The sequence below is a fragment of the Ptychodera flava genome (assembly GCF_041260155.1).
Source record: "Ptychodera flava strain L36383 chromosome 23 unlocalized genomic scaffold, AS_Pfla_20210202 Scaffold_24__1_contigs__length_23054250_pilon, whole genome shotgun sequence".
NCBI lineage: Eukaryota > Metazoa > Hemichordata > Enteropneusta > Ptychoderidae > Ptychodera > Ptychodera flava.
Window position 1 is genome coordinate 5,329,665 of NW_027248278.1, and position 21,589 is coordinate 5,351,253.

General features: G+C 38.6%; 1 protein-coding gene across 1 annotated transcript; it reads right to left on the bottom strand.

Annotated features, from left to right (window-relative positions):
- Nucleotides 1-55: 55 nt before the first annotated feature.
- On the bottom strand, nt 56-18,905 carry LOC139124536 (uncharacterized). Its single transcript, XM_070690677.1, has 14 exons — nt 17,969-18,905; nt 13,477-13,583; nt 12,818-12,959; nt 12,225-12,427; nt 10,888-11,014; nt 10,377-10,554; nt 9,152-9,306; nt 8,401-8,557; nt 7,579-7,785; nt 6,783-6,921; nt 6,559-6,613; nt 4,741-5,043; nt 3,650-3,999; nt 56-2,870 (listed from the first exon to the last, which is right to left on the bottom strand). The coding sequence occupies exons 1-14, from the start codon at nt 17,979-17,981 to the stop codon at nt 1,767-1,769; spliced, it is 3,240 nt and encodes a 1,079-aa protein (XP_070546778.1). The 5' UTR covers nt 17,982-18,905; the 3' UTR covers nt 56-1,766.
- Between the last annotated feature and the right edge of the window lie 2,684 nt (nt 18,906-21,589).

Genomic DNA, 21,589 nt, shown 5'->3' on the forward strand with positions numbered 1-21,589 from the left:
ACAACGGGCAAATGAAGTTTCTTTCGGACTTACATTTAAACAGACAATAACTGTTACATTTTTAAAATATTTTTATTATCAATGTTCTGTAAAAATGCATTGTGTATGATACGATATATTATAGCTAAAACAAAGGACTATGTGGGCGAGGGTAGCTGATTATTTGCCCGATGTTAGGATGGCGAATGATCTCTTGCCTCGAGGGCACATGTAGTCCCTTATTTGGGCCATAATGTTTTTATTACATTCTTTTCTTGTGTAATTTTCACTCCCTTTTTGGTCTACTTGCAAATGACAATCATATGCTCTATTTCCATGTTGGACAACAATCCGTCGAAAAATAAAACAATTTTCATCACCGAACGGCCCATTAATATATATAATCACTGTTGTGCGGTTCGTTGAATTTTTATGCATAGTTTATAAAAACAATATTTCCTATTTAATACATGTAATTTCATTATTTCAAATCCCCAAATTTTCAAGTTGAAAATAGTTCACTTTCATTCAAATGACCGCGCGGCCCATGACGTCATCAACAAGTTACCATTGAATCATTTTGAGCGCGCGACGTTCGCTATAGGAGGCATGCAATAAACGCTGTTATTATCGGCAGATAAATGCTACTCGGACCAGAATATATTTTTCAACATAACTATAGGGCAATATACGCATAAAGGTTGTGTTTATAGGTTGAGCACGACGTGTAAATATAAAACAAAGTTAATAAAAAGCAGTTCACCAGTTTCATAGCTAATAGACTTGTAAATGTGTAAAATAACAATGATGCATATTTTGTAAGTGAACACAGTCAGAAGATAAACAAAATATTTTGAAGCAAAAAGTAAACTCAGTGAAGCAGTATGCAGACCAAGGATATTTGGAAATTATCAAGCCTTCAGGATGCTGCCAAATTATGTCAGCCGAAACGGTAAAGATAGTTCGAGCCTTTAAAATGAAAAACTTCAATATTTGTTCAAACTTTCTCCAAACAAAATTTCAACCATTTTCTTTCAAAATCAACAATAAAATCAGGAGTAATCATAGAAATTTTGGTACTATAAACAAATCACCCGATTTTTACTGATTTGAAGTTCAAAATGGCTGCCATTCCAATGTTATCTCTATGGAAAATATAAGTCAAAATTTTTCGCAAAAATAATCCGTTATAAACTGTATTTACACCATCACCTTCAAAATGAGCTTCCTGTAAGTGGTAAGCCAAATGAGTATTGTAAAATTTCGGAATAAGAATATCTGTCGTCGAGGCGTATTCCACCTTTAATGCTATCCTGAAAAATCACAAAGGCGTCCATTTAATGTTCTTGCCAAACACATATTTCAATGTAAAAGTTTAAATTGTGGGACTAGAAAAAAATCGGGTATTTCGTGGCTTAAATCATGAAAAAAATTCATGCTTAAAATGTGTGAAGACAGGGTTATTTCTAAATATGGTTGAGTATTAGGCACTGCTTTCTGAATATGCTATATGCGTCACTCAGACATGTTAAGATCATTAACGGCAGATGAGGGTTGTTACATGCTAAATATCTATTTTTCGAGGCGTGTTATTTGACCTTCGAAGAATGTCAACGCGACATTTACAGTTTTCACACTAAACGCATCTAGGTTAACGTATGACGAAGCTTGTTAGGTAATGACAACAATCATACGATCCTTAATCGTCCTGTAGTATTTGTCATGAAATACCGAACAAGTGAGGGAGACATTTGCAGACGTCGTTAATGTGTATAACAAGTCCACTGTCACGATTGTAGGGCATCTACCGCTTCGTCGACTAAGTTCTGCAGAGATCGTCGACTTGAAGGTACCGCGCATGACACAGGCGTGCCCACGAATTCATCAATCTTGGAATTTGCGATACCTCGCTCTTGGCACAACAAGATGGCAGACCGCATGGCTCGAACCACGCTCCTGTACACGTTCCTTTTTGGCTGACAGTACTTGACCATCCTGCAGAGAGACTCTGAAAAACACCCCATGACCAGGCTGTCGATCTGCAGAAGTTCTTGCAACACGGGGAGGCGATTGTACAACTTACTAAGGAAATTGTGAACCTCTTCAAGCTCGCTGTCACATGTGTACCTGTAGACGTACCGGTAGTTGTAGTGACTGTAGTTTGCGTGGGCCGTCACAACCTTTGTCAGCAGTCGTTGCACTTCGGTGACGCTGCTCAGAACCACCCGCAAGTGTTCGTCAGTAAGGTTCAACAATACCCATTCCATATGAGAAAGGATGTCCTCCTGCTGGTTAAGATATCCGTCTTTCAGAACCCGCTCGAACGCCGCAATTGCGAACTGTACACCATTGCTCCACTCGTCATTCTCATAGAAATACTTACACATCCATAACAAGGCCGAAGTATCATAGTTTTCCTCGTTTGATAGGATTTTCTGTGGAAGTTCTGGTGCGACAAGCTCATTAGGCCTGATTTCCAGATCGTCTATCAGAGTTTCAAGAAAGCTTGCGTCATGTCTATCTTGTTTGCTGACAGCCTCGTACAGAAGACTTTCAACTGACAACACCTGGCATTGGACACTCCATGTTTCTTCATTGAATATCTTTTTGTAGTACTTGAGATACTCAATAATCTCCTTCCCCGTCAATATCTCCTTGACAGAATCTATCAAGCGATGGTTACCGTAATCCATGGCCGCTGTCATTTCCAGAACCTTCCTCTTTTGGTAGGCTTGTGTATAGGCACTGGAGTCAAAGGCAAACTTCAAGCAGAATCGAGCAATCGCCATTTTATCGTAAGGGTGTAAGTCACCGACGGGTTCCGCTAGTAAGCATTTGAAGATTTCTTCCTTTAATTTGTTGGATTTTAGCTCCTCCAACTTCGTAAACACCTGATGGCAAATGTTCACAGTGTTAGTAAAAGCTTCATATGATTGTTACTGTACTACAAAGGTAAGGTAGTATGCTCTTCCACTTTAAAAGTCTTAAACTTTTGCTCAAACTTTCTCATTTCGCTTGGGAATCAAAAGTAAAAATAAGGGTCACCGTGTAAAATTTAGTACAACGGAAAGATAGAAATATAGCACTCAATATATACTGGCTCTTAATTCAAAATGGCCGCCATCCTTGTGTAAACTCAAAGGCGAAATATTAAAATTAAAGGAGAAAAATTCATTCACTCCTTGAGTTTAAAAATAATCCCTCGCAAATGGTAGACTAAAATGTACTGATAAAGTTTCAGCGACCGAAAATCTGTCCATGAGGAACATTCCACACCAAGGTCACCATATGTCTCATTTTACAATACTTTGCTGATCAGCTGACCTTGTGAAGCTTGCAGAGCAATGTAATGTCACTATTGTATTTCTTTAAGAATCAAAATTTATTATTAAATATAGTTAATATTTGGATAGCGTCCATTGTAAAGTCGAATGTCAGTAAATTTAAGGAATTATTTTTCTGACTCCAGGATTTTTATGGTACTCTTAGTGTTTTCTAAAGGTTATGAAACTTTGGCAATATCAATTTCGAAAGGCATCCTTCCTCAAAATATCCATCCGTTCTTTTATCGATACCGATACTACTTACTCAAGTATGTCTACGAGCACGGTTAACTTTGAATAATGTCTAATAATTGTCAATGTTCAATAAAAGCTCCTATCGTACCTACCTCACTGATTGTGAGATTGGAACACTGTTTCACAGGCGAGTTGATTCCGAGTTTCTTTGTGACCTTGATTAGACTCTTTACAATGGAAGTGAATAACTTGGCACCTTCGAATTTGCTGTCATACCAAGACAAACAAGCCACGTCCGCCTTGAAAGGTTCGTCCGAGTAAGTCAGCAATGTGGCGCACATTTCGAAGAGTTTCTCTAACATGAACGTGTCAGTGCCATATTTTGACAGAAACTCAACTAGCACGAGTGGTGGTGTGCGGCAGAGTACTCCCTTGTACGTGTGTGTCAATTCCACCATGCATTGCTGCACAAGCTCCTCAGCTACATTTTGACGGGAAGAGTCTAAAACAGTATATAAAACAATGATTTCACATCAGGTTCAGCAAGTGTTAAGGCTAATTTCTGTGTACATGTATGTGTGTAGTAAGTGTGTAGGTAGGTAGGTGTGTAGGTGTGTGGTTGTGTAGGTAAGTAGGTAGGTAGGGAGGGAGGGAGGGAGGGTGGGAGGTAGGTAGGTAGGTAGGTAGGTAGATACGTACACATTTATATGTGTATATGTATATAACTCGTGCTCGTTTTGGGGCCGGACCCAAAATTGTAGCAACCGAGCTCCACAATACAGAGCAGTTTAGCTCCATTGAGGGAATGTAGCCGAGTGTGCTTCGATGTCGACTTCCTTCTTATCCAATTCGGTACCTTGGCTTAAGACTGAATTGTACAACCAGTATCGTACATCTTCCTAAACTTTGGTGAAAATTCTTGACCGTCAGCTGTTTCCATAATATTCGGTATGATCATGGCAAGTATAGATAATTCAGTTTTTCGACGAAGGCTTTTTGTTCGAGGGTAATTATTGTAAAGTGGCTTACCACAGACTTTTAATGCAATTTACTATTTATCAACGGAATCCTATCAGATAACATGTTGCTTTTCAAAATTTAGCAAAAATTTGATTACATCATGCATTATGTCCCCGCAGAAGTGATGTACACTATCCTTCATGACCTGAAGCGTTTGTTTATCTGTGACATTAAAATCATATAAATGTTGAAAAGAGTCAACCTTAAATGATCAGAAACCTACCATTCATATTCTCACAAATGCTGCGTTCCAGTTTGCGAAACGCATCAACAGCTGACCATTTCATCGACGAGAAGAAGATGAGACGTGCGTTGGCCATTTCAAGAGCACAGATGACAGCCAGGTTCATCGTCTCCGGGCAAGGACAGTCGAAGTTGACTTGTTTAGTCTCGACCAGCATTGTATTTGTGAAGTAAAGCAGTAGGTACGAGAGTTGAAGGTATGACTCTTTATAGTATTCAGATTGCTGGTCCCGTTTGACCACAGTGTAACAATCCTCTGGTGATGATTGACCTACTGAGAGTACTGCAAAAGTAAGCACAATAGACAGATAGTCAGACGTTTAGATAGACAGATCACCGGAGAGTTATGAACAAATAGGTGAATACAAACATTTGTTTAGACATGAAATCAAATATTACCATACAAAGATACGGTAATGATCTAAACATCGTCTAAAAAGAAATATACGGAAATTTGTGTTCTGTATTGTCGCATATATATATATATATATATATATATATATATATATATATATATATATATATATATATATATATAATATATGATCATCTATATTTGCACACATAATCACATATATTGATAGATAGATAGGTAGATAGAATTTGCATAATATATACTTCATTTATCAATGAAGTATGTACAACATACTGTACAACATTATTGTACAGCTAACGAGAGAGAGAGAGAGAGAGAGAGAGAGAGAGAGAGAGAGAGAGCGCAAAGGATACAGATGTCTTTGCTGGAAGTAAAAGTGCTCTATGAAAAAGCTGATTGTTACGAAAGAAATTAGTTTAAGACCAAAATATAATTTGTACCTTAAGTTTTCTACACCTTGCAATAGTCAAACAGAAACTGGCACAACTATGTTAAGGCTGCCTTATAGAATTGATGTCTTATTTTATTTACTGCCTCATACAGCGGTTGTACAATTTATCTATAGTTCAGGGTAGTTTAGAAGATGGGCAAGTATCATGGATGGCTATATTATGTGATAAACTAAGACCGTTTAAACACAGACGATTATCAGTATTCATCATTTTTAGTTTTTTTTCTTCTTAGTAAAGACTGTATATCTTGCAATATCTTGCTTGTGTTAAAAGTCGTTCGTTGCCTTTAAAAACAGCTACCATCATACATCATCAAATGCTTGGTATTTTTCTTCGGACTTCAAGTAATCTTTGATAAATCTTTTGGAGCAGTTGTCCAGTGACGTCGTACAAAAAATTACAACGGGGTCAGTTACAAGGCTAACGTCTAGCCAGGAATCAATATGATGAGGGGTTACATCGATCTCATTTCGATCTCATTGGGAACGATAAAAAATAACTTGTCTAACGCAACATTTCTGTAACATAACATGTGTAAATATTACGTCGAGTATATCCATGGCAAAGGTTACTCAAACATAAACACGATACGCAATCATTGATCATCAAAACATTGCATGTAATCATTGTCGATAAATCCATGCGCTTAAGCATAAAGGTTTTAATTGGGCTCAAAATGTCGCCACAAAAAGAATTTATTATTTACCAATTCCTACAGTACCAAGGACCGCAGAGAAAATGATGCGAGCCTGCCATAATTATATGAACGTACACTTTTATTGGGCTGAAAGTTGTAAGACCCCTTATTATTAAGTGATGCGGGATTCTAGACACATGAGTACTTGCGCTTCATGACTGATTATCGGTTGATTTGCATATTCGATTATTGCCTATCGACGTGTTTTACATGCTTATATGATTCATTTATATAGGTAATCGAGCATTACATCCGACATAAGCATGTACTTACGTTTGGCTTGTTGAATCTTCGAATTGCATATATATATGGACGACAGTGTTGTGAACTGAAAAATGTAAGCAATTAAGATAACGAAGGATCATACTGGGCATGGCAAAAGTGTTTATGTGTGTTTCCGTTTACCTGAATATACATAAGTGTAAGGTTTTCCATGATTTGAAAGACATCAAAATTGTGTTTGGCAACGTGAAAGAATGCTAAAATCTTCATGTTACCTGTTGTGCATGGGCAATCAAAATTGGCAAGAATCGTGTGGTCAATTTGATGAACTTTTCGTCAAGACCATAAAGAAGAATACTTCTAAGGAACGCAGCGAATAGGGTGATGTCTTGTTCCATTAGTTCCTTAAGTTTCCTGTCAATGTGGAGAAAAAAGGCAAAAGTTTATTTTAAGCAATGATCAATGGCGGTATTGCAACAGTGAAAAATCCCCTGGTGATGGCAATTAAAATCGCTGACGCCAATGCCTTTATTCTCGCATTAGTTGGTGTTGACTGCTTTAGCGTGGTACCTCCTTGGCATTTAAAGAACGGCGTCTTGAAGAATCAGATGTGTCTGATAGAAGTTCAAAGAACAGTAGATTGCAGGATTCTACATTGATACAGTTTAAATATGTTAAAGTGCCCACTGTCATTAGTGGGTGATAAACAGTAATAACCCTTTCTAGAGACAATAAAGGGAACATGTCTTAATTGGACTGAAAGTGTAATTGAACCAATGGGGATAAGACTTTGTGCTCATGCTCTTTCCCAATTTTCAGTGTATGACTGACATTTGTGACAGCAGAACCGAACAAACTAGTCACCATGAATTAACTGTATATCTTTGTTAAAAGGGTGTAATGGGTGGTCATTTTTAAATTTTTCGCAAAAGATAAGCACATCTCCGTGAATATTAACAAAACACATAATCCTTAATATTTGTCCAACTGTATTGTATGACCATGAATATTTAGACCCGGCAGCGACATCCTGATGTTTAAGAGGATTATGTTACTGGAAAGCTTACTTACAAATTATTGGGTTCGCCGTCTTTGAGCAGAAAATCGACAAGATGAAGTGTGTCACGAAATAAGAAACTCTGGTCGCCAGACTCGTCTTTCGTGCTTTCATCGACGTATTGCATCAGTGATGTTTTCTTTCCCATGAATAATTGTGAGAGACTTGGCAGTCGATCCATGTACTCCGTGCGTTGTAGTTTGTTCACTTGTCGTTTGCTTCTGTTAAATAGAAGGGACACTTTTTCATTACTTTTGAGCTACAAAAATGATACCTTTGCTTCTTAAGGTTGTATGCCCCTCGAAAGTGAGAGACTTAAACTTTTGCTCAAACTTTCCGTAATGAAGAGGACAACTAATTGATGTGCAAGGATACGAAAAAGATCTCAACTTATATTTGAAAACACTGCCAAACATGACAAAGGTCATCTACATATTATCACGTGATTTAACCGCTTAAGAAGAAATTGTATCATTTTTCGGGTGCAAAATTTATAATAAAAGTATCCAAAGGCACAAAGGCACAAGCATTGTCCCTTTACTTGAATATTCAGACTCTCAGTTTGTTTGAGTTCTGGTCTGGTCTACCGCCTGTACGGTGGGGGTTCATTTTAAAGTCAAAAATTTCATTTTCCCCATGGCGGCCAATTTGAATTTCAAATATCGATAAATTTCAGGTAATTTGTTTCTCTTGTACTAAAATTTGAATGGTGATCCCCGATTTTTATTCTTTATTTGGTAAGACAATGGTTAAAAGTTTCATTTAGGAAAGTTTGAGCAAAAGTTTAAGTCTTTCACTTTCGAGGCACATACTACCTTAAGGGACATTGTACTTACAGTTGATATTTGATCAAGTGATGCCGGAGATGTTTCAATCGATTCTGCTGGTAACATCTAAACACTAACGCTTGCAATATATCCTGGACATCCTGGTAGAACAAGCAAATCGTTTTGCTGTCGACGATTCGGCCACCTTCAGTGTTTCCATCGAGAACTGCAATCAAAACATAGTCCTATTACACAGGCAACGAAAACATGATTTAAAGTATGCACGCTAAGTGTCGCACTCAAATAATATACGGGGGAATAGCGGTGCATACATTTCCAAGTATTTCAGTGCAAGAATGTTTGACCATATGTATGTATGAACACATTTATGAATGGATAGATGCATGCATACATGTGTATGTATTTGTGCGTGTATGTTTGTGTCTTTCCACTTGTGATTTCAAAGAAATATTTACTATAAGCTTACAACACGTCATCGCATCTTCCGATGAATTTGCAAATCTCTTTTTCTAGAAAGCTTTATGATGTAGACGGAAAATTATGCTATCGCATTATCATTCTCTCTTTCTAGATTCTAATGAACATTGCGTTAACAACGACTAAAATGACTCTAAAATGAGATGAAAAATATTGATTTAAAGACAGACACAGTGATTCACAAGTCGTGCAGAACTTGATAGGGGTATCCTTCATGAATTCATCTGAAATAGAACTATTGGATGTGCCAGTGTAGAAAAGGAACAAACAGTAAGAGCAAGAGTGCCAGCAAAGAACCTCACTATGACTTAGATGTCCCTACCTTGATAAATGGCACCACACGTCTTCAGAAGCAAATCCTCAAGGAGGCTATCTCGGCTCTTTAAAGCTGCAAAGATTTGATTCATGTACTTTGTGATGCAACTTTTTTCACAAGATGTCTGCGTTGAAGGACTGTCGTGCCCATGGTAACAGAAACTGGAGAATAAGGAATTTTATTGAACTGGTCAGTATTTTAATTCATTTCGAGTATCTCTTTTTACCCAAAGTATTGGTGGGAAGTGGTAAGAGAACGAGAAATGTGATTATACAGAACATTTGCAAAGTAAGGAGGGAATAAACATGTGAGCTTATTTCTAAGCGTTGATTTTACTAAACCATTGTGTTTCTACAACAACGACTTTTTTGTTTAGATTGCATTTTTGAAAATAATTTCTAACCGTGTTCCATTTTCATAAAATCACAGATATCTCAGTTGTTGAAACCTTTCATACTCTTTCCCTTCGGAGAGTATTAATTATAATTTGCCTATAGATTTCTATGATTGAGGTATCAAGCTAGGAAAAATTGACACGTGTTGATTTCACATCCAGAAAATGTGCAACAGGTTCAGAAATTCTCCAATTCATGAATATAATCCTGAGTTCCTAAGGTAGTATGCGCCTCGAAAAAGTGAAAGACTTACACTTTTGCTCAAACTAAAATGCTAACAATGCTTTTCTGATCTGCGACTTGTGGTGGCTCATTTAAAGCTCTTAACTTATGAAAATATTACTTTCTAAACGTTTCAAAAATCGAAAATTTCCCGGTAAATTTTATTTTCCCTATAGAGTTAACACAGTAATTGCGGCCATTTGAAATTTAAATATCGGTGAATGTTAGCTAATTTGTTTTTCTAAACTTTGTATCTAGTGACCACTGATTTATACTCTTTATTTGGTGAGAGAATGGTTTAAAGTTTCACTGAGGAAAGTTTCAGCAAGAGTTCAGGTCTTTCAATGTCGAGGCGCAAACTACCTAATCCGCAAATTTACGACCAAATATCTGTACCATCTCAAAGAGTGCTATTTCTGTAGGGAACCATTAACAACAATAGCAGCAATAACAGGCACGGCGAGATTCATATACCTATTTGTACATTTGGGGGTTAAATCTCAGACAAATATATTAACTAGTATATGTGTAATATTAATGCTGTTTTGTTTACAGGTGTGATGATGGCATACGTACATCGGTGCATATGTCACCGTGGACTTCGAACATCTTACCTGTGTGTGCATGGGTTGCCGCAATCAAGTGATTGTTCCAAGTACAGATGTAGTTTCTCACCGAACATAGATGCCGTCTCCATGGAATGAACGGTGGGGTTACTTGTGAGCGCGATCGTTGGGTCAGAAACACAATCTTCCGAGGATGTAATTGGCTTCTTCGATAACCGAAGTGTTTCTTGATATAGAGAACGTAGGGTAAACTCAAATACTGTTATATTTTAGACTCAAACAGTGTACACATGGGACAATTAATCAATTGGCGTACAATACATGTTCAGTCAGAAAGCCTATCAAAAGGATACGATAATTGAAAAACATTAGCTATGAGTTGTATTTAATTACATTTGTCATGGCACAATATTTGGAATGTGCACAGAGTGGGATTATTTATAAACAATCAATGTAGGCCTAAGGTATTTAATTCTTCAAAGGATGTAAGCATTTTTCACTCAATGTACAATATTTCTGCATGGTGTGACTAACAAAACAACCAAACATCGGCCATTACCTGCACGGGTAAAAGACTTCTTCAAAAGTTTAGACGGTTCACTGCTCAACACAAACTGAAGCAGTGTCTGTAGTTGGTTTCTGCTCAAACTCGACAACTCTGTCGACACCGGGCTTCTAACAGGCACCTGAAAATAGAAAACGCAGAAGATCACCGTTTTATGCGGTTCATAAATAACCGAAACATTCAAATGTGTGAGGGCGCTCCGATGCTGCGACCTAACTACATGAGCGCCCCCATACTAATGAAACTCATCGATTCAGATTAACACCAATGCCAATGAAAATTTCTCTATAATCACCTCATATTCTCTCTCTGTATATATAGGCAAGAGGAATATATATATATATATATATATATATATATATATATATATATATATATATATATATATATATATATATATATATATATATATATATATATATATAACCTCACGCTATGAAAGGCAATGTGCCAAAGCCTATAAACCTATTTGCGCCCTCACGCATTTCAATCTTTCAGTCAGGTACGAACTTACATGTGACACAAATTACCCAATATGAAACATCAGCCTCACTACAATCGAACGAAGATGAAAAGCTCATCCAATGCTGAGCTTAAGGCCTGCTATCTCATATTTGTTACACAGACTGTGCATATTGGGTTGGGCTAAATGTTCCTTTTTGAGGGATTTAGAAGTACATTAAATTTTTGAGTTATGTCATATTTAGTTTATTGATTTTCTAACACCTAGGCAGTTTTACATGTTGTTCAAGTTGTGCTGTTACATATATTGCTGATACATATCCTGTTTCCGTACCTCGCGCTGCTTGGTTGAGAGTACCGAGTGATGAAATACCCAACAAATCAACCTATAAATGCGTTTTAAAACTTTCATAATAAATAGTTACTTTCAAAACAATATGAAAATGCAATTCTCACAACTAAATAAAGTAAATAAGGATTTTTACTCTTTATATTAACTTTTCATCAAAATGAGGCTCTGACCAAACGACATCCACCGAGTTGTTACTAAGCTACAATCACTAGCTAATAAGGCTGCCACAGTGACATAGCCGCCCACACTTATCTAATTTCCTGTTGATTCCTGTCACAAATCAATTTAGTCTTTCCTTTATACCTAGAGTTCGGCTTACCGGTGCCCTGAAATTTACATACGTGGGTGTCTTATACAAATCTATCTATTTGTTAACGTAGCTAGTCACTAAATCTGCACCAAGTTAGACAGCACTGTTCAGCCTCGTTTTGAAAAAATATATATCTGGTAAAAATTTGTCACGTGAAGGTATTTGCCATATTTAGTAAGATGTCGAAGAGAATATACATGCTTTTACCTTGTCAGGTTGTCTTATCCTATACAATATGGCGGCCACTGCATGGCAGCAGTAACATAGTTTACAAGACGAGCACCTGGTTTCGACGAGTCGCTGACACTCAAAACTTGCAGATACATAAAATGGCTGGTCCCATGCTACTTCTTTATCATTGCTTATTGGGTCTGAGACAACTTCGTAAACAGTACAACTTACTACGAAACCTGTGGTAGGGCAATGAAATTGACAAAATTGATATTAATTGTTAATCGACAATAACATTGTAAAAAATGACATATAAGTACTGTGAGATCAAAATAAAAGTTAGATGGACAAAGTCCATTTACGTCCGAAATGTATCTGTATATCGACTTTTATTTAAGATTAATATTAAAAATATTCTACGTTAAATACATATGTGACTCATTGACAATACACAAACCTGTATTGAATTATAGCAAACAATAGTCCTTGTGTCCTTCCTGTGCAATTATTCAAAATGGGTTACAAGGTGAAATAAAAATCTTTCGGACATTTTTGTACAATGAATCTTTACAGGGTCGACAGTTCTGTGTTTATTTTAGGGACAGTTAAAGTCTGTAAAGAAACCTGACCTGACTGTACGGGGTCCTCGATACTTCCTGCTTTGAGGATCTCTTCACCTTTACTCCACTCATCGACATTGTCCGCGAAGTGGGTCACTGAGGCAAACAGGCGTGCAGAGTCCTCTGTCTTCGGAAATGCATGGTATGAAATCTTTCGAGAGAAAAGAATGCTTCTATATCAGATTTGAAAGGCTCTAAAAAGTTGTATAATGTTTATTTACGCTAATTAGAAGAAACTTCCTTCGTACTGATGAATAAAGGTCGTATATTTAATACCAAATATAGTCATTTTTCATGAATTCCACATGGTTTTTGCTAATGTAAAATTAAAGGGAATATGTGTGTTAAATTATCAAAAGATAAAACCATAAAGTTTTCAATGGCAAGTACAGGGTTTCACGCCAGAACATCCGGTCGGCAGTGAATTTTAAAAAATGCTATCAGCCAAAATTCTTTCTACTTGTTTCCAATTGCCTTACTTGTACATTTCTTTCCGTTATTCAGTTATCAGGAAAACATTTTCTGAAGCAGATAAACATCGTTGGGTTCAAACTAAAAAAATGCGTTAAAATCGATACTAACGCTACTATTCATAAAATTTACAGATAGAAAATATCAATACTTCAACATGTCGTTTGGACATTATATTTGTTATGGCTATCCCTTACCTTTTTCAATAGATGATCATTCAACGCAATCGGTCCCTGAGTTAGTTGTTTACTGTTATAGTTTAAAGCGACCACTTCAGCACACAATTCAATCAAAGTTTTCTGACCTTTGGAAAAAAATAACTGAAAGGCGTTAAATTGCTTAGCAATAAAATTCATCTATCTAGCTGAAGTAAAACGGTCAATAAGCAAATAATTTGCTTCGGGGCCATTTTCCATTTTAACAATTCATATTCAACATCATTTTCCCAGCAAGACATAAATAGTCGTTTACCAAATATGATCCGATGTTATGTACTTTTTAATCATTAGCCTTATCGGTTGACCTATATACCGTGAGTTCGTGACCTAGCATAACAATGCAATCTTTCAAGCTGTACGTAGTGATGTGTCGACATATCCAGGTATTTTTTTCGCGGAGTCACCATTGACAACAAAGATGACCACATCACGGACATTTTCTTCCATTTGAACATGAAGACAAGTTCAAATGGGAATTTATCTAATGTAAAGTCACACTACTCAACACGACACAAACATATCTATCGCAGTCGTCGTGCAATTTTGGCAATTTTTAGATTTTCTTTTATGCAAAATATATCCCGCTTGGCAACATCCGGTTTTCAATATTGATGACAAACGGCCAACAATGATGCAACGCCGCTCTCAATAAGACTCGAGGGTCACATAGAAATTTAGAAGTCCTAATATAGCATATTTTCCTCTTTTAGAACTGATGGCCTGACCGTTTTCTCATCAGCAGAAACACTTTAAAACTTCTTCAGAAAGATCTCCCCATGACGCGGTTATCACACTGACGTATATATACACTCGACAACTCTTAGGATACGGAAAAGGGGAAGTAACGAAAGAAACTCGAGGCGATACACACGCATAGTCAATTTCGGAGACTGTGTTCATTGTATCCCTGACATAAAGAAGGCGAAAACAGTTAAACATTCAGCATTGATGGCTCCAAATCCATGTCGAAATTGATATATCTGCTATCCTTTTTGCATCAGAATGTCTCTTCAGTGTGGTAATTCTCGGCATGATTTCTATACTTTCTATTCCTGGAGTTCACTTTCGTTTCCCCTCAGCCTCACACTCAAAATAGCGATGCCGTGATCGGCTATCTGCCTAGAGCTTACTTCAGTTGAGATATTTCAGTTAGGTTACTGCTAATGCCTTAGTAGTTTAGATGAAAGTCCCCCCCCCCCCCCCAACGAAACTCAAAAAGTGCAACGAGGGAATAACGATAGGTCAAATTTAACTACCGTGGAAGTTCCCTTTTTGGCTCCATTGTGTTTGGACAAGCTATGAGAGAAAAACGATCACGACATTTGGCATATGTTTGTCGAAACATTGCTGTTTTGAGCCGATATTTTACTCTCTAAATAATATCATTTGTTCTTAATCATGGGCTATTGTCTTTGACATAATGACATATGTGTATATTTGTCAATATTTGTCAGCAGTGCTGGCTTCTTAGACATACAAGGGGGGATGAAATGGCGAGGTGTGGTATTAGTAGCCATATGGAGACGCTGCGTAAATTTAAAATTGTTAGTGAACATCAAAATTTGTGAAGGAAAATTTAGGCAAAAATGATATCATAGATTAAGGATTAGCTGTTGAGTAACGCTGTTTTTTCACCGAGGGACGGGGACAGTGCGAGGCAACAGGGGAATTTGATCGCAAAACGTATCTAGGGACAGGGGAATTTGATAACCACGATACGCCGGCAGGGAGGAATTTGACAATGCTATGTCCTAAATTATCTGCATGTAGCCTATATTCCCCCGCCCAACCCGTCGGTATATGACATGTTTTTTTAAGCCTGTCGGAGGGGAATTTGATATGGCTTGCAAAACACATCAAGTCCCCTCGCTAAGTGCATAAAACATCAAGCGATCGGAAAACAGTGTGTATGTAAAATCGACGTTTGTACAAGCGATTCTGTTTTATGTACATTTGTAAAAGGGAAAAACATGGTCACTAAAATAATTGCTTCATCAAGTTAATATATTTTGAACTATGGGATAAAGCGCCAAGTTTGGCGTTTTCATCAAGTGATATGGCAGGCACCATCTTCTGATGGGTATATCATTGTCCACTCACTCACGTTCACGCAAGGCTGTGCGGATTTGCATAACATAAACGATAGTTATGCAAATACCTCAGCATTGTATGAACGTGACAATGCCATACCCATCGGAAGATGGTACCTGCCATATCACGTGATGAAATCGCCAAGCTTGGTGCTTTTTTCCCATGATTCAAAATACCTTGACTTGATGAAGCCCTATTCTGGTCCCTGACCCATTTCCCCGGTAGAGGGCGTGGGGAAATATGGGGTCAGGTACGGGTAGCCATCTTGAACAGAATTTTGTTCAAGATGGCGGAGGTTAGTCACCTGACAGAACATGCTACAACAAATAGGCTGCTACCATGAAAACGCCGGTCAAATTCGACTGGATCAGAATTATGTTCGAACACTGGTATCCGAACCAAAAACATTGGCACACAAGACGGGAAACATAAACTGAAAGGATTAATCCAGAAGTATGGGGAAATAGAGGTGATTGAAGGCTGGCTGTGATATCGCAGCAGTACTTGTTGCGTGAATCGAACGCGCTAGGGTCATTGAGGTCATCGCCGACTGTGGCGTGACCCCAATGACCCGAGCACGTTCGATACACGCCACAAGTACTGCTGCGATATCACAGCTAATTGAAAGCAAACTTTGTTGGAACTGTGAACGACGATTGATTTCGATGGATTGAATGATGTTCGAATTTCGTGAAAATGCCAGGCATCATTTCGACGTTCTAAAAGTATTAAGAGGTGTGCTAATCACAGTGGCTAAATCATGGAGGAGAAAGTCTTTCTTTCTACCTCCACGGCTTTGTGGTACAAACAAGAAGTTGGTGTCAAGTGAGCCTGAAAGTGCGAAACCCAAGAAAGATGAGAAAAGTTACAAGTGTTGCTTTCATCCAATCACAGCTTGTTTCATTTTAACCCAATAGCGTCCATGTTTACATTAGCCGGTACTGACCCTATATTTCCCCACGCCCTCTACCGGGGAAATGGGTCAGGGAACCAGACTAGATGAAGCCCTATACTACAACTTCCGTCACTATTTTTTTATCCGCTTTTGTAAAAAAATTGCGCAAGTTATAAATGGCGAAATGGCTTTTCCGGTATAAGCAACCCCAAAGTCAGCACATATGCAAAAATCAGCCTTGGTGAACTTCCCCTTCAACTGATGTCAACACAGTCCTAATAAACGAAAGAATTTCGCTATTTGAGCACAGGCGACAGTTGACTGTCGCTCAGAACGTATCGAATGAGACGAAACTAAATACAGTTTTCGTTTTGGGTGTACAGGCCCCGCAGAAATCGCCCCTAAAAGCGCAAAGAATATTGATTTTGTTTGGGAAAAGATAACAAGTATGAACGCGGTTATGGAAGTCATTAACGATTAATTATGAGTAAATATTCGCATTTCACTAGAGTATAAATAGGTCTGACGATACGTCGGGTGGGGGGAGGGGTCATTCTCTATTGGGGTACATATGTACCCTTGACAGTCGCCAACTACAAGCTCAACGTCTACAATTTTCCATGAAATTGTAAGTCAAAAATCTACCAAAGGCTCAAACACTGTCAAAATTCTGTTTTTTCCGCAAATAAAGGATGACCTTGCTTGACGCAAAAAAAAAAAAAAAATTCCCAATGTCTTCATTTTATCAACACTCCCTAGGCCCTTGGTCAAAATTTATACCTGATTCGAAAAGTTGGTTGTGGTGGTAGTGGGGGGTGGGGGGTTGGGGAGATCGACGCGTTACGCACATTTATGCTCTTCCTATGGTGGTACCCCTCCTCCGGATGATACGCGTGTATCGCTGCAAGTTGTTTTCCCTGACTATAAGCTAATCAAAAGCGACTGCGAGTTACCGCAATATATACATGCTATATGCTGTACTGGAAACGAAACGAAAATCAACGGAGGTTTTTGCCGCTCTTGGCATCATTGACCTTTGCATCTTAAGTGAGTAAATACCGTAAATAGGTGTGTGTACGTGTGTACCGTACGTACGCTGATAAAAACAGGTATGACTCACAAAAACCTGCTCTGTTGTGATGTTATTTTATAGTTCGTTATAGGCTGCCCCTCGTGACCCCGTACGTGACAGCAGCTGAGGTCACGGCAAATTAAAGCCTTCCCTGAGATCTATTAATTAGCTGTAATGAACGCCCCGCGGTAGTTTTACGAAATCAAACCCTATTTTCAAAATAGCGTTAGTTGAATTTACATGACTTGATCGATTGTGTTATTTTATAGGCATTCTCAGTCAGTCAGTCTGTCGACCTAAAGACAAATGCGGAAGTGCTACAAAAGCTGACGTTGATAATGTGCCTGTTCATTTTGACGTATTTCAAAGAAAGCTCTTTCGGATGCCGCGACTCTAACAAATTAGACACGTACCTGGTTGAACCATCTTATGATTCGTTGGATCGTCCGTGCCTTTGGATGAGACTGCCGTCACGTCACTACGCGGCCGACGGTCGACAGGCGGCGTGTACACACGTACACGTACTTCAAGCCAGGCGGTGTGGCCTCGTTAAGCACAGAGTTCTGTCTAGGCAGGGGCTAGGATCCAGCTAGCGATGACAGCCGGTCAAGCTGCCGTTTGGTTCCGTTTGGTGTCGCCCTCAACCGCGTATGGTTCCGCTGCAATGAGCCTACCTCGCTGTCTGGACGTCTCCATACCTCAAGGCGGGGAACGGTTGTCGACTGCCGTGCAGGACCGCATTCGTCACGAAACTGGTTTGAGTTTAAAATAGTCGATGATAATTCTTTTCCCGGAAAAGATCATATCATGCGTGCTACACCTCACGGGCACACTGAAAATTTGCATGAAAATGTTCGACATGCGCTGCATGTACGTGCAGGCGCTTACGGTTCGATGAGAACGTGAACGTTTGCAAAAAGCCTTGTGTATTTTGGACTAAAAGTATTGCTTTCTGATTCACATTTACAATCTACAGAAAAAGTAGCTTGCGATTGATGTTCGTGGTACGTGAATTTCAAATTCCAAACGTTGTTGTGCTTGCAAGAGATTGTTTTACAAAGAAAAAATATATACATTGTAAATCATGACTTTATGTACACAACTTTACGGCACCATGGCTGGCTTTTGGTGAAGATAGGGTCATTTCGGGGTCATGTTGGCACACTGTGTATTCATAGGGTAGACTTGGTTCAAGTCTGTGATTTTGTGAATGTTTGAGTTGAGTGAACGCAATGATATGTATTCTGCTTTCATGTGAAACGCGCGCGTGAGTGGACGCGATGAGTAGGGTGAACGCGATGAGTGGAGTGAACGCTATACAGCGGAGTTTCACCCGGAATCCGGCAGAAACTAACTCACTACTGCGCAGACTCAAACGTGACGCATTCAATCGCTGGGAAAACCTGGCGGGAGCTGCCAAATTCCGGATAGGTTTGTACGAAATAGGAGAGACACAAGAGAAACTATTATAAATGCTTTTAAAATTCACCAACTTGAACCAAGTCTATTCATAGGGTAGCATTCAGCGTTTACTTGTACAGCTAACGTGCAACGAGCACAATGAGCGACAGGGGCGGAAGAGAAAATGGGGAGGGTACACAAATCGGTGATTAAGCTGGGGGGGGGCTTGATGAGATTACCAACTTTTTACTTAATAATGCAAATCATACCGATAAACTACCCTTTGGCCTAACGGGCAGAAACCGTATAGACCAGTTTTCTGAGGTTATGCGCTGAAACAGCAGTGTTTGACTGACTGACTGACTGACTGACGGACGGACGATCATAAACTATTTGTGCTTTTGTACACAGTCTGTAAAATTTTTGGATTGAGAAATGACAGAAACGTTGATTATCATATAGAGTTTACTATAAAAGGTAAACAATGAGTCAGGGGAAAATACATTCAGGCAAATGTATCAATTTATCTGATGTAGCTAGTTTTAATTTGTTTTTCATAGTTAGCCCGGGAAGCTCATACGTATAACGCATTTAGGCCTATAATAGTCGCGCCAGCGGCTTACTGACTACGCATGCGCTTATTCATAATATACTATGCGAGTAACCGGAAGTGTACCCTTCTTTCATGGGCGCCGCCATGTTTTTTTTTTTTAGTACTCGTAAATAAACAAATACGAAACAAATTACTACTATATAACATGCCTTTCATAAAATATACCTCTCTTGTTAGCAGTAAATGTTATTATAATATGCTTGGCTGGAATCCGGCAATCTGATTGGCTGGAGCCGGGGTTTATATTCTCAACAAGAAGACATGCGCGCCGCGTAACATTTTTGAGCTCGCGCAAATTTCGAACGCCAACTTGAGAGCTCAACGCGCCGTAATTTCGAACAAGTCTATGGCTTCAGATTGATTTGATTGTTAAATTTTAGTCTGGTGCGGCTTGACGAACCAACAAATGAAAAGTTTCTGGAAGCAGCGGAGGCTATGTTACAACAACATAATTTTTAAAAGTTTTTTGAGCTTTTTTTTGAAGTAAAATTCTTCAAGTTCGATATCTAATCACGATATCGATGCGTTGCGTAACCGTATTTTATGAATTAAACTGTGCATGCGCACGCGTTCTGAAACGTTTCTATTTTAGAGTTTGTATGAGGCTGTCCTGAACTCTCGTTCCAACTTCGGCCCTAAATAACGACATTGTCCACTTGTTTTTTAACTTTAGCATTTCATAGTGAGGTTATAAACGGAGTGCTAGGGTATTTGGTTGCAGATATAAGACCTCTGGGGTTAAAACTTAGCATATTTTGGTGAAATCGAGTGAAACCCCCAAATATGCTAATTTTCAAACCAGAGGTCTTATATCCGCAACATATACCCTCGCTTGCTGTTTATAACCTCTAATTATGCACCTTGTCGCTGATACAAAATATCGTTAATAGTCGCGCCAGCGGCTTACTGACTACGCATGCGCTTATTCATAATATACTATGCGAGTAACCGGAAGTGTACCCTTCTTCTCATGATGGGCGCCGCCATGTTTTTTTTTTGAGTACTCGTAAATAAACAAATACGAAACAAATTACTATGATATAACATGCCTTTTATAAAATATACCTCTTTTATTAGCCAGTAAATGTTATTATACACCTTGTCGCTGATACAAAGTATCGTTGATATAGATAAACGGAGAAAACTGTCGTGCATATGAACGGGGGCATACGCAAAGAATGTTGGGATTGAATTATAGAAGAGCGCCCCCTGTGTCAATAATTAGATTCAAAAATTGCAAGTTTTTAGACGGAACGCTATAGTTTTCAGCTTGCAAGTGGAAGGTGGGCAGTGCGGTTACCATTGCAATGATAATTATTGCATAATACGTCCCTTGTTTAACGCCATAGGCTGTTATAATTGTAAAAATTGCCAATTTTTGTCCAAAATTTTTACATGCTACAGAAAATCTATACCTGCCCTGCTGCAGGGTTTGACGTCGCGTAAGTACGTGAACTGCTTTCATCAGAGGGAAACTGGGCATAGTTGTCATATAAACGTTTATGAAGTAACAATTACAGTTTATCATGAATCAATACAAATAACATTGCCAATCTTAACCCCTGGCGCGACACCACGGGCTGAGCCCTATATAATATTATAGATAAAGGGAGAAAACTGTCGTGCATATGAACGGTGGCATACGCAAAGAATGCTGGGATGGAATCATAGAAGAGCGCCCCCTGTGTCAATAATTAGATTCAAAATTGCCAGTTTTTAGACGGACGCTGTAGTTTTCAGCTTGCAAGTGGAAGGTGAGCAGTGCGATTACCATTGCAATGATAATGATTGCATAATAGTCCCTTATTTAACGCAATAGGCTGTTATCATTGTAAAAATTGCCAATTTTTGTCCAAAATGTTACACGCTACAGAAAATCTATACCTGCCCTGCTGCAGGGTTTGACGTCGTGTACGTACGTGAACTGCTTTCATCAGAGGGGAACTGGGCATACTTGTCATATAACGTTTATGAAGTAACAATTACAGTTTATCATGAATCAATACAAATAACATTGCCA

Coding starts and splice junctions, on each gene's coding strand:
- LOC139124536 (XM_070690677.1), bottom strand. Junction 12,960..13,476: donor ATGATCATCTATTGAAAAAG/GTAAGGGATAGC, acceptor TTCTCTCGAAAG/ATTTCATACCATGCATTTCC. Junction 11,015..12,224: donor GGATAAGACAACCTGACAAG/GTAAAAGCATGT, acceptor TTCTATTTTCAG/GTGCCTGTTAGAAGCCCGGT.